The sequence below is a fragment of the Chinchilla lanigera genome, unplaced genomic scaffold (assembly GCF_000276665.1).
Source record: "Chinchilla lanigera isolate Chin_1 unplaced genomic scaffold, ChiLan1.0 scaffold00092, whole genome shotgun sequence".
NCBI classification, from domain to species: Eukaryota; Metazoa; Chordata; class Mammalia; order Rodentia; family Chinchillidae; genus Chinchilla; species Chinchilla lanigera.
This window is the reverse complement of record NW_004955493.1, coordinates 663095-677283: the sequence shown is the minus strand read 5'-3', so window position 1 is coordinate 677283 and position 14189 is coordinate 663095. Positions and strand designations below refer to the sequence as shown.

Here is a 14189-nt window from a genome sequence, read left to right as displayed (position 1 = left end):
AGCATGTGTGGTGTGTGAATTCCATCTCAATAAAGGTATTATTTAATAAAGGAATAAAAATTATACGCTAGCTTGAACTTTAAAAAATGGGAATAAGCTTATGATTTTTATTATAATGTGGTTCAAACACATCAGATTTCTTGTCCTTAACCACGAAGTACTTAAAGGACAAACATCCTATGCAAGATCTAGTAGAGTTGCTCAAATTATATACCCCTGTCACCCTTCTCTGAAGTTTTTTTTTTTTTTTTTTTAGTATTTTTTTTTTATTTTAAAGAATAAAAGAAGGATAACATAATAATAGGGGGGACTTAGCAAATTACAGACAAAATGGTAGGAAATTATCGATGGTTATCATTTTACATATTATTGTCTACAAAATAGTTTCTCAGGAAAACAAATAGACAAATAATAGAGAGTTCTGAAGTTAATCATGGTTTATCCTACCTCAGGCTTAATATACAAACACAGGGCTAAACATATATTCTCAAAACATATGATGAGTTCTACCAGGGGGCAGAAACCTGCTTCTTGGGAGTTAAAAAAAAATCCTCGTTTTAGATATAAAGTGATATATACTATATATTTACCACATATAGTAATATTTACTATGATTATTATAACAAATATACTACACTTACTATATACAGTGAATACATACTGTATCTATTTATCTGTGCATCTACATTATATAAGCAGATGCAGTGTCTGTGGCACTAAAATGGATTGGATGTACAGAAAGGCTCCTTGGGGAAGGAGGATGACAACGCTAGGAAACACTGACTGAAGTACTGAGACTAAACTTACACTTTTAACTGATTATCAGAAGCGCTCTAAAATGAATGGTGGACATCTTTTGGTTTTGGTTTTGTGAGACAGGGCCTAGCTATGTAGTTTAGGCTGGCCTTGAACTCACTACATATCCCAGGCTGGCCTCAGAACTCCTGGGGATCCTACCGCCTCAACCTCCCGAGGGCTAGGATTATAGGTGTGTGCCACCACGCCAGGCTTTGAGTGTAGACATCTACGGAGTGCCTTTGGAGAATCATATGCTTTGTTCTACTGATTTTTTTCTGCTGAGGCTTAAAGTACCTATTACTGATTTCTTTAGAATTTCCTTTAGTCTAAGGACACATTTTTTAAAAACATTAATAACGCTGAAAGAATCAGCATATTGTGGTTAAAATCTTGGTTTCTGCATAATACTTTTTAAAAAATGGGACCTTTTCAGCTAGGCATGGTGGTGTACACCCGATAACCCAGAACTCTGGGAGGTTGAGGCAACAGGATCACAAGTTTAAGTCCAGGCTGCGCAATTTAGCAAGTTAGTGAAACCCTGTCTCAAAATGAAGAATTAAAAAAATAGGGTGGTGACGCAGTGCAGTGCAAAGGCCCTGGGTTCAATTCTCAGTAATAGGAAAAAAAAACAGAAGGGACCTTTTGGTATATACTAATGCATTTTACTTGACAGTATGCTATGGAAATTTTACATTATCAGTAATATTTTAGAATGGTTGAATAGTGTGCCCTTCTACAGCTTTTTTTGTCTTTTAGAGACAGGGTCTTGCTATCCAGTTCAGGCTGGTCTTGAACTTGCAACTATCCTCCTGCCTCCGCGACCCAAGTGCTGGGATTATGGCGTATGCCACCACACCCGGATTGTTGTTGTTTTGAGACAGGGTCTCACTAAGGCTGGTGTTAAACTTACTATGTAGCCTAGGCTGACCTCAAATTCATGATCTTCCTGCCTCAGCCTCCCAAGTGCTAGGATTACAGGGATGTGTGTCAGCACACCTAGCTCTACAGTTATTTAATAAGTTATTTTATTAATCCCCTAATGTCAGATATTAACTTATTTTTAATTTTTCTCAATTAAAAAACAATGCTATAATAGATATCCTTGTAGATAAATGTTATGCTTTAAGTATTATTTTTGGCTATCTTAATGACAATTCCTTGCAAAGGTGAATTTGATTTCTGGAAACTTTCAAAACTCATTACAGACCCATCTTATGAAAAATGTTGCCTGTTCAAGTTGGATGATATGATTTCTCATTTTTGAATAAAAGCATCTTAGGAGTGGTAGGCATTAAGCTCATTGATAAATCAAATGAGAAAGGGATATAGCTTAGTTTTCTGTAGCAGCAACCAGGAATGAAATGGGATTAAAAGTTTAATATTTTTAAAGTGTTGATAATTTAAGTTTTTTCTTAATGTCATTTGATAAATTTTGAGGGGGTATGTAGGTGGTAGAAGTAGGAGATTAAGATTATATGTCTGTACCTACACTAGGAGGTTTAACATCCGGTTTTCCCGTTTTTCAAACCGTTCTTGGGCATACACATGGCTATGACGTGTCATAAATCTACACGAGCACAAGGAGACTGGTGTGCGGGGAAGGGTGACCAGGCACCCAGTAAACGGCAGGTAAGGAGGTCAGCTGCACTGCCACTGACATTCAAAGGACTGAACCTTTTTTGTTAAAGAATTTACTGTGATATTTAAAAACCTCAATGTTTTAAAAAGATAACACACATACAGAAAAGGGCATACAAAGAAAAATGTGTAAAAAGTACCTTTAGGTACGTGAGTTTTTTTTGGCTAATTTTGCTTATTTTATACTTTTCTGTAATTATCATATCTCTTTTTATCAAAACTTTGTTTTGTTTTGCTTTCTGGTTTTTTCTTTTTTGGTTTTTCTCTGGTACCGGGAACCGAACTCACGACCTTGCGCTTGCCAGGCAGGTGCTTTTGCCGCTGAGCTAAATCCCCAGCCCCTTTGTTTTGCTTTCTGAAACAGGGTCTTGCTATATAGTTTAGGCTGGCTTCAAATGAGCAGCGATCCTCTGCCTCAGCCTTCTGGATTACAGGCATGACACAGCACACTCAGCTTGTCAAACTTGTTTTTAGTTGAAAGACATAAAAACATTGTTCTGATAAAACTTTAGTTAAAAAGCAAGTTTATGGGAAAAAAAGCAAGCTGAAGTTTTTAAAATTAGAAGAAGAAAAATCAGCAAACATCCTACAATGAGCAATGATTGCTGAATTTAATGTGAAAACAAGTACATTTAAAAACACACAGTATGTTTTATCAGTTACCTGCTCTGACGTCACTTTTCCAATCCTATAATCAGGACAATATAAGGAATTAGCCAAGGCATTCCGGTAAGCAGCAGCATGCAAATTTTCAATGACACCTATAAGATAGATAAGTAAAGAAATAATTACTGAAATTTAATTTAAGTAAAGACAACAACAGTTTTAAAACCGAGAATAACAAGTGTGCCCACACATGTCTGGTGTTCAAGCAGTAAGAGGACTTACGTTTATTAACATTTTACTCCTAGCAACTATTTTTTGTTTGTTTTTAAGACAGGGTCTCACTATGTTGTTCAGGCTGGTCTTGAACTCACTAGGTAGCCCAGGCTGGCCTTGACTCCCTGGCAATCTTCCTGTCTTAAGCTCTCAAGTTATGGGATTTACTTGTAGCAACTTCTGAAATTCTGCCAGGGCAATGTACTAAGAAAAAGAGATTATACATATGACACGACAAAATCCACTCGAACCCTTGTGTGTGGCATCACCTACCTGAAAAGTGTAAGGAATGAGGTTTCAGAAAGTCTGAATCTAGGCATGGTTCTGCCACCACCTTGCCATGTAACCTCAGGCAAGTCATTTAATTAAATTTTTTTTTGAGACAGGGGTCTTGCTATGTAGTTTTAGGCTGGTCTTGAGCTTTCTATGTAGTCCAAGCTGGCCTCCAACTTTCAGCAGTCCTGCCTCAGTCTCATGAGTGCTGAGATTACAGGTTTACAGGTAATGTGCCATCAAGCCCAACTCAGCCTGAATTTTGCGTACTTCTAATCTCTCTTTAGGTAATGAGAGCATTGTTAGGATAGGGGCCATGAAATGTCAGTCTTAGATGATATTACTAGTTTGGAGGGGTCAGGTGCTATCACTGACTGGACTTGCTCTTCACTGGGGCCACGGCACTGTGCTCCCCTTCCTGCTCTGGTGCCTTCACTACAGTTACACTTCCTGTATTTGTTCACAGTTGGGGCAGCTTCCCCATGGCAGGCACTGTGCTTCTCACAGACACAGAGGTAAGCATCTGTGCCTTACCCTCAAAATGTTGAGAGAGGAAAACACGCAATAAAGTATCCAGGTACAATGTCGGCAGTATGTCAAAAGTGCAGTAGGGGCGTTAGGGAAGGAAGTGGGAACAGCAAAAGAGTAAAAGAAGTAATATATGGGATAAGTCTTGCACAAAGAGTGTTTGCTAGGTATATGATTTGGGATCTGCATCAAAGGAATGATGGAGACAGACAGAACAAAGGCATAAACTATAGGAGCAGTCTGATTGAGGTGAATCACTGCTGGGAAGGTAAAAAGATAAAGAAACAAGAAGTAGGACTTTAAATTTCAGAAAGCTAGAAGAAAGGATTTCTGAAGTTTCTACAATAAAGAAATAGTAAATGCTTGAAGAGACAGATGTTTACTTGATTTAAACTTTACAAAATGTATACTGAAGCATTCATGGTACCCCATGAAGGATGTAATTTTTATGTACCAATTTAAAATAAAATAATAACAGACTAAAGCTGTAAACCCAAGTTACTGTCCAGTGACAAAGGACAAGGGCTGGAACCTCACTGCTACCAATGGGGAAGAGGCCATTCTGGATACAGACATCATCTTTTCTACAACTTTACCATAAGCAACACAGACTGTAATTCTCTGTGAAACGAAGCATCACTATGAAATAACATCAGCAGCATGAACTAAACATTCACTGTGTTCCAGGCGCCTGGCAAGAGCTTTCTCAGCAGGTCTGCATTCTCTGGAAAGCACATGCCATGCTATAGCCCTACACTTTCTGCTCCTATCAGAAGATGCATTACTTCTAAGAGTCAGCAGTGCTTGTTTACAGATTTTTTTGGTCAGTTATAAAGATTATATACTAAATATTATAAAAACTTAAAAATATGAACACAAGAAAGTTCTTATTTTTAAAAAACTGAGCTGCTTGCTTTTGAAAGACTCAGTAAAGGGGAGCTGATTGAACAATAACAGCAATACAACCATAAATAGTAATAACCATGAGTAATAGTAACAACAGAAACAGCAAAAATAAACTATTGCTGGGTTTGGTGTAAGCAAAGTAACTACTGTATTAAAACCACCTAGGAGTCTATAATCAATTTGTTTACCATGAAACATGAAAAATAACAACATATACAAATGTTTAAAAATAAAAGAATAGTATTCTGGAATAACTGAGCAAATGTTTGGAAAAGATATTTTTAAACTCAAGTAGAAAAATATTTCAACAGCAATTTTCTCCTATATAAATCAATCTTCTCAAAAAGCATCTATGCTAGAAATCGGCTAATATGAAATATACTCACGAGTTTGTGGATTCTGAAAAGCCACAGTTTTGTCAATTCTTAGCTGCGGCTGAAGGTCAGCTACTTCCCAACGACGGAATTCTGGTGCTGTGGTGACATTTAGCAGGAACTCCATTAAAATCTCACTGTAGAAAACATCCAGGTAAGGGTTACAGGCCAACACTCAAAACTCTCTGTACCTATCATGTCCTCTGTACTGCGTCCTTGTGCCAAGCAGTGCTGTGTGCACAAAGTCTGAACAGTAACACACAACCAAGTGACAGGTCATACTGACGTAAGAAAGATGAACTCCGAAGCTCAGTGCTCTTTCAAAAGGAAATGTTCTACTGCACACGCAGGTACTCACACGTCGTCCCGCAGGCACTCCACAGTGTACGCCAAGTTCTCCCTCGTTGCAGTCACACTGATGTGGAAATAAATCACAGTGAATTATCTGAATCACAAGAATAAACTTTTCCTTGTATCTTATTAAATCAGCCAACTCCTTTGGAAAGTTTTTGGCATGCCAATGATAATAATCAAAAGGTGCCAATGAATGATAATATATAATCATCAACTAAAATTTAAACACATTAAATATTTAAGAATGGAAAATTAACTTTAAAAAGGAATGAAATTCTGACTTGTGCTATAACATAGAGGAATCCTGAGGATCTTATACTAAGTAAAATAAGTTACAAAAGGACAAATATATGATTACATATTACTGTTGTATAAAGACTCCAAAATAGCCAAAATCAAGACACTAAGTAGAACCGTGGTTGCAGGGGCTCAGGGGATAACAGGGAATGGGACACCACTGTTTAATAGGCAGAATTTTAGTAAAATGATGAAGTTCCAGAGACGGTGCTAATAACTGCTAAATGCTGCTTAACACCCTCAACTTTAAAATGTTAAATTTTATGTATATTTTACTACTATTTTTTAAAATGGCAAATAAAATTGGGTATGGTGGTACATACCTACAATCCCAGCTACTGAGTCTGAGACAGGAGGATTCAAAGTTTGAGGTCAGCCCAGGCAACTTAGTGAGATATTGTTTCAAAATAAAAAAGGGCTGGAGATATAGCTGGTAAGTACCTTTGGTTCAATCCCCAGCACCAGAGGGCCAGCTGGGGAGACAGACAAGCTGAAGATGCCTTTGTACCTTTCCCAGGCCAATATCCTCTTTGTTTCCACTTTAGAAACCAAAATCATGAACACTTTGTTTTTTAATTTCTCCACGTGGATCTGGTTCACTCTTTAGCTGCTATGTACTTTCTACTCTATATAAAGAACAGCTGGAGATTCAACATGGCTGAATAAAGGAGTTATATTGGAGCTTCTCAAAGAAAATCAACTAAAAACATTGGTAATCGGAAGAAAGGGCGGGACATACATCCTGATGTCAAAACTGATCTGAAATGAGAGACCTGCAGATCACGTAAAACACAGGTGTGGGACTTTATAAAACGATGGTGCAGCCCACAGGGATGCCTGTGTTTACCACTGGTGGGATCAGAGCAGGAACTGTCCTTCTCAGGAAGGTCCTCAAAAAACAGAGAGAGTGCAAATGTGCGGCACACTCAGTCCACATAGGACAGATCGAGAATGTAAGGCCCTTCATCTCTTTCGATTTCCTGCCAACAGAGGACACTGCAGCCTGAAACAAATTTCACTGGCACAAACAGGGGCAAGTGACTGCTCCTTCCCCATTGGCAGCCTGCTGCTGTGTTTTCTGTTTGCTTCTCTACTGCACAGCATAATAACTGCTAACTGGAACCTCTAGTGACAACAAGGTTAGGGACCAGCCACGGCATAAGACTGGTGGTGAAACAACATGACCCTGCTGTCCTACAACCAGTGCAAGGGATTTTGACCATGGGACGTGGCTGGAACCTGCAGCAGTGGGGAGTGCACAAGGAGTGGGTGATTAGCACTTAGCCACCCCGTGACCTGCAATGAGGGGCACAAACACCCTTGGGCTCAGAAGTCAGCACCCCCTCTGACTCGCAACCAGCAGTGCAGGGCTGTAGGGACAGAGTGGGAACCAAGCACGCCCCAACACTGTGACCAGCAGCACAAGCACCCTTGAGCCAGGAAGTCATCACTCCTTCCAACTTGGGATCACAGAGAAGCAGGGCAGTGTGTGAGGGGAGCCAAGCAGTGTGGAACAGCTCAGGCTGTACAAAGTCCAGGAGGGCCTACTGTACAAAGGTCTAGGAGCAGCTCTGAGTTATCTCTGTCTGACGGCACCACAGCAACTAGGAGTGCAACACAGAGACAAACAGGGTAAGGAGATGTGGGTGGGCCATCCAGAAATCTGCTGGCTAAAGACTGGCTACACCCCCACACCTCCGGAGGCCAAGATCAGCCCCCTATCTAGCACTAATCCTACTGCAGGCTTGGTGGGGCTCTGATTTGGACAGCACCACTGAACAGTGGACACCAGAGGAATTTTCCTTTCTTCCTTTTTTTCCCTGCTGGTGTGTATTGTTTTTTTTTCTGTCTGGCTGGTTTTTCTGTTTTGTTTTGGGGGGTTTATACATATATTTCTGTTCTACTTATCTTCTTTCTCTCTTTCCTCAACTATCTCTCTTGATAATCTTTTGCATTCTCCTTTATTTTTTCTCACTTGCTCTCTTCACCAGTTTCCAAAAGCTTGCGTGATCATCCTTTGTCCTCCAGCTTTGCTTCAACTATATTTCTCTTCATTTATCTCTCTGTTTTGTCCCCCTACCTTTTACATTTCTCCACCACAGGGTAAAAATCACTGTACTAGGGGGAAACTCACTGCATACAAGCTCCTGATTTATGTTTGGTTTTGTTATATAACTGTAGATCTTGCCCCTATGGTTAAAGGTACTAAATTAAAAGTTGCCCGTTTATTAGTTTCTAGGCTGTGTTTGATGCTATTGTTACTGCTAACTGTACTACTTTAGTCACAATGTCATACCAGATATAATCACTTCTTCTCTCTTAAATAATGATACTGTAATTGTCTGAGGTCATAACCATCACCATAGTCCACCTCTAAAGGACTTCATGCTGAGACAAACAGATAGCAAAATCTCACTGTTAATAAATTGGGAAGGTAGAATCTTGGAACAGACAAAAAGAACAAAAACCACCTACACCTAAAAAAGTCTCTGACATTTTCTAGGGAAGCCTTGATACTACTGATAAAGCAATCTACCATAAGAAATCAGCAAGCATCAACACAGAAAATAAAACAAAATAGAAAATGAGAAGACACAGAAGGAAATGTAACCCCAGAACTCCAGCCTAACCAGGACAAGTCCAGAGCACAATGAGATAGAAGAAATCAGAAGCCACACACTAGAAATTTCTGAAATGATAGCAGTAGAAGTTAAAGAAAAACACATAGAGATGGTTATAGAAAGAAGAATCAGGTAAAAAAAAAAAAGATGATCAAAATGAAAGACATGCCCAATGAATCCAGAGTAGACACAGATTAAAAAAAAAATAAAACAGTTCAGGAAAATGATGGAAACCATGAATGCCCAATATATGACAGAAATGGAAGCCATGAAACAGAGCCAAACACATATTTAGAAGACACAAAAATTCCACTGAAAGTACAACAGATTAAACTAAGGTGAAGATGGGATATCATATCTAGAAGCACAGCTGTGGTTAGTGACTATGAAAACATATCTTAAAAATAGGAAGGGACTATGAAAAATCAAACAGTTGCATGATGAAGCAAAGAACAATATAAGATTGATCAGTCAAAGAGAAAGCTGGAGATAGCACCAATGCCACAAAAAACCTCTTCACAAAAGTAATGGTAAAAAACTTCCCAAACATGGATAAAGAATTTGACATACAATGAATGAAGCATATAGAACTCCAAATAGTCATGACTAAAAAAATCTGTACCAGGGTATATAATAATCAAGATTCCAGAAATTCAGCATAAGAATAGAATATTAAAAGCAAAAATAAACAAATTACCTATAAACGAAACTCACTAGAATCACAGAAGACTTCTCAACACAAACCTGTAAGTCAAGGAGAGCTTGGAGTGAAATATTTCAAGCCCTGAAAGAAAACAACCTCCAACCCAACCTGATATACTTGCAAAACTATCTTTTAAAATCAATGGAGGAATAAGATACTTCCATAAAAAGAACTGAAGAAATTCATGACCACCAAACCAGTTCTCCAGAATGCTCTGAAGGATATTTTAGAAAGAGATAATTCCAACAGAACCAACAGAAAGAAGCCACCAGGCAGAGAAAGCAATTAAATAAAGGGGGGAAAAAACAGGTTATCAACAACAGCAAAATACTATAAGAAGGATAAATAGGTATCAGTTATAACCATCAATGTTAATGGTCTTAACTCACCAATCAAAAGAAACAGACTGGCAGAATGGATCAAAAATCAAGATCCAATAATATCCAGCATACAAGAAATACACTTAACTCAAAAAGAAATTCATACATTGAAAGTCAAAGGATGGAAAATGATACTCCATGTGACAGGAATCCAGAAAACAGCAGGGTAGCTATTCAATTTGCAGAGAATGTGAACTTCAAGCCAAGACTGATCAAAAGAGACAAAGAAAGTCAGTACATACTTGTTAAGGGAAAACTGCAAGCAGAAGAGATAACAGCTGGTGTCCGGGAACTAGGCAGCAGGCACCTGGAAGCAGCGCAGCGGCGCGTGCCGCCGTGCAGTCAAGAACTATCATACCACAGAGAAGCACTGACACAACTGGCCCACTCCGTGCCAGCTGCAGAGGCCTGCCCAGGGCTGTGTGAGAACCATCCTGACATGGAGAAACCCCTGGGAAAACATGCCACACAATGGGTCACTCTTGGCCCTGCCCTTGAGAACCAGAAAGGTCCGGAGTCAGTGGAGGAGCAGCTGTTGAACAAGGACTTGGAGAACATGAGAATACAGATGACGCCTGATGACTCAGAGGTCAAGCTGACTAAGGAGGCGAGAGCCGTTCGGGAGCTGGAAACCAGGAGGACCTTGTGCAATACCTGGGGAGATCCCCTGGAAGCCATTCTCCCCAACTGTACAGGCTGCGGTGGAGGAGTGTGTAGAGCTCCGGAGAGGTCTGCACCGAGACTTCATGGATTACATGGGTGCCCAGTGTTCAGATTCTGAAGAACCGCCTTCACGGAGAAGGTATGTGTGCCTAGGTTACCTGCCTGGGACACTTGGCACCTGATGGTGCTGAGACTGACTAGCGGGCCGAGGACTTCATCCACATATTCCTGCCGCCTGTGTTGACAGCTGGGGAGAGGACACTAAGTGGTTGCAGGGTCCCAATGCGTTGGGAGGCTGGAGAAACAATTGGCGTGGGTGCTCTGTTGACGGCTGAGACGGAGCCCCCCCCCACCAAAAAGTGAACACCCCTCTGCTTTCTTAGATCACTTACAAGAGGCACTGATAAAGCATACTTCCCTGGATCCCAGTTCAGTAGAGGGACAAATTATTCTTAAAGTTAAGTTTATTACTCAGTCAGCCCCAGACAGTAGAAAAAAGTTACCAAAAATGGCTTTTGCCCCAGATAGCTCACTTGAGAAGTTAGAAAGAATTGCCTCCTCAGTACTTTACAGCTGTGACAAGGAGGAGGCCAAGGAGAGAAAACAAAGACACCAAGAAAAAGCAGCTGCCTTTGCTGCAACACTAAGGGAAACAGACCCTAAGTCTGATTCTCTGGGCCCCAAGAAGAACTTGATGACTACATTCATCTGCTACCACTGTTAAAAGCCAGGCCTCAAGAGGAACTGCCCTAAGAGGCCCCGTGGGCCATGCCCTGACTGTAAAGGTGACCACTAGAGGTCAGACTGTCCTTTGAAGCAAAGGCCCCAGAGCTCAGACCCCTCCTACTAGCTGGTCCAACAGGAATGAAGGGGCCCAGGGCATACCCTGCCTTCTCCCTCTGGCCAGACTGTCATCTCCACGGAGGAGCCCCAGGTAATCATGACTATAGAGGAAAAAGTAAACAGCCTATTGCTGGACACTGGTGCTAGTCTCTTGGTCCTTCTTTTCAATCCTGGCCTTCCTTCCAGCTGTCACACCTCAGTGAAAGGAGTCACTGAGGAGGAGGTAATATGCTATTTTTCACAACCCTCAGGCTGTAACTACTTGTTAGATCTTTCTTGCATATCTGTTTTCCTGAGAAATCACTTTGAAGATACCAACATGTATCACAGCAGCCACTGATAATTTCCTACTAATCTGTCCATAACTCTAATGTTTGTACTGTTCCTACGCTATAAATGGATGTATATTTGTTACTATGTGTTTCCAACAACAACCATTGAAAAGTCAATGATTACTTAATTGATCACTCATGTATAGCTCTATTTGTTTTCTCTAGAAACCACTCTGAATATACCAAAGTACAGTACAATAACCATTGATTATTTCCTACCATTTTTGTCCGTAACTCACTATTATTTGTCTATTTGTCTTCCTGAGAAACTATCTTGAAGATACCAACAGGTAAAATAACAACTATTGATAATTTCCTACCACTTTGTCTGTAATTCAGTAAGTCCCCCTATTACTATATTATCCTTCTTTTACTCTTTAAAATAAAAAAAAGATAACAATCATAAATATATATGCAGCAAATACTGGTGCACCCAACTACATAAAACAAATATTAAGAGACATGAAAAATCAATTAAGCACTTATACAATGGTAACAGGGGACCATAATACCCCATGTGCACTGACAGATCAACTAAACAGAACATCAACAAAGGAATATCAGAACTGAGCAAAACCTGTGAACAAATGGATTTAGTAGATGTCTATAGAGTGTGCCATCCCATGACATCAGAATACACATTTTCTCTGCTGCACATGTGACTTTCTCCAAAATAGATCATAGACTAGCCTGAAGAACATCCATAAGCAAACGCAAAGGAAATCATCCAATGCATATTATCTGACTATACTGCAATGAAAATGGAAATCAACAGCATAAGAAACCACAAAAACTTCATAAACACATGAAAATTAAACAACACCCTCCTGAATAACCAATAGGGGACAAATGAAATTAAATAAACAGTATCTATAATTAAATGATAATGTTGATACAACATACTAGAAATTACGGGACACAATGAAAGCAATCCTATGAGGGAAATTTATAGCAATGAATTCTCACCTCAGGAAAATAGAACAAGTTCAAATAAACCATAATAGAACCTCAAGCTTTTAGAAAAAAGAACAAATCAAGCCCAAAGCTCCTAGGAGGGAGGAAACAGTGAAGAGCAGAAATTAACACAATTGACACTAAGAAAACAATACAATGAATCAATGAATTTAAGAGTTGGTTCTTTGGAAGATGAAATAAAACTGATAAAACCTTAGCCAACCTTATCAAAAAAGGGGAAAGAAAAGACTCACATTCATGCAATGAGGAATGAAAAGGTAGAAATCATAAAAATCCTGTAAAAAATCCAGATGATTATCAATACCTATTTCAAGAACCTGTACTTTAATAAGATGTAAACACAGAGGAAACAGGCAGATTCCTATAGACACATGAAAGGCCAAAACTGAATCAAAAGACATAAAAATTCTAAATAACCCAGTATCAGCCAATAAAATTGAAAAATGTAATTAAGAACTTACCAAACAGAGAAAAGTCCAGGTGTTGATGATTTACTGCTGAATTCTGCAAGAAATTTAGAGATCTAATGCCACAAATGCTGAAACTCTAATGAAACTGAAAGAGAAGCAATTCTCCCAAACCCATTCACAGAGGCAAGCTCTACTCTGATACCAAAACCAGAAAAGGACCCAACTAACAAAGAGAACTACAGCCAATCTCCCTAGTGAACAGAGATGGAAAAATCCTCAATAAGATATGGCAAACAAATGCACTAAATCATAAAGATTATACACCATGACCAAGTAGGATTCATACCAGGGATGCAGGGATGGGTCAATATATGCAAATCAGTACATGTAATACACCATATCAACAGAGCCAAAGACAAAAATCATACGATCATCTCAATAGATGTAGAAAAAGTACTTAACGAAGCCCCCAAAAAGCATTTAACAAGTCCAACACCCATTCTTGATAAAAACCCCACTGAAAACTGCAATAGATGGTCTTTATCTCAATTTGACAAAAGCCATCTATGACAAACCAACAGATAACATCATACTAAATGGTCAAAAACTGAAAGCTTTCATGCTAAAATCAGGAACAGGACAACAATGTCCACTATCACTTCTATTCAATATAGTTCTGGAAACCCTAGGCAGAGCAACCACAGGGAAAAAAAAAAGAGAAAGAAAAGGAATAAAGGAAGGAAAGGAAGACGATAAATTATCATTATTTGCAGATGACATGATGTTCTACATAGAAGACTCCAAAAACCATGACTTGCAGATTTAATAACCAAATTCAATAGCATAATGGCAGACAAAATCAACACTCAAAAATCAATAGCATTTCTTTACACAAACAAATACACTAAGAAAGGTACTAAAGAAATAATACCTGCTACAATAGTATCACAAAAATTGAAATACTTAGGAATCAATCTAATGAAGTAAAACATCTATACATTGAAAATTACAGTACTCTGAAAAAGCAGATCTAAAAGGACATCAGATATGGAAAGATATCCCTTGCTCATGGGTAGAAACAATCAACATAGTGAAATGGCCATATTCTCAAAACTGATACACAGATTTAATACAATCCTAATCAAAACATCAGCAGCATACCTCACAGCACTACAGAAAACATTCCTAAAATTTCATTTGGAAACAGAAGATAGC

General features: G+C 39.1%; 1 protein-coding gene across 1 annotated transcript in view; it reads right to left on the bottom strand.

Moving 5' to 3' along the window:
• Positions 1-14189, bottom strand: part of LOC102007781 (cytochrome b-c1 complex subunit 2, mitochondrial) — a 34087-nt gene that overhangs the window by 12422 nt on the left and 7476 nt on the right. The window contains exons 5-7 of the mRNA XM_005405054.2: positions 5755-5811; positions 5409-5533; positions 3100-3197 (exon numbers count right to left, since the gene is read on the bottom strand). Coding sequence (XP_005405111.1) covers positions 3100-3197; positions 5409-5533; positions 5755-5811 — 280 coding nt within the window. The remainder of the gene's footprint in view (positions 1-3099; positions 3198-5408; positions 5534-5754; positions 5812-14189) is intronic.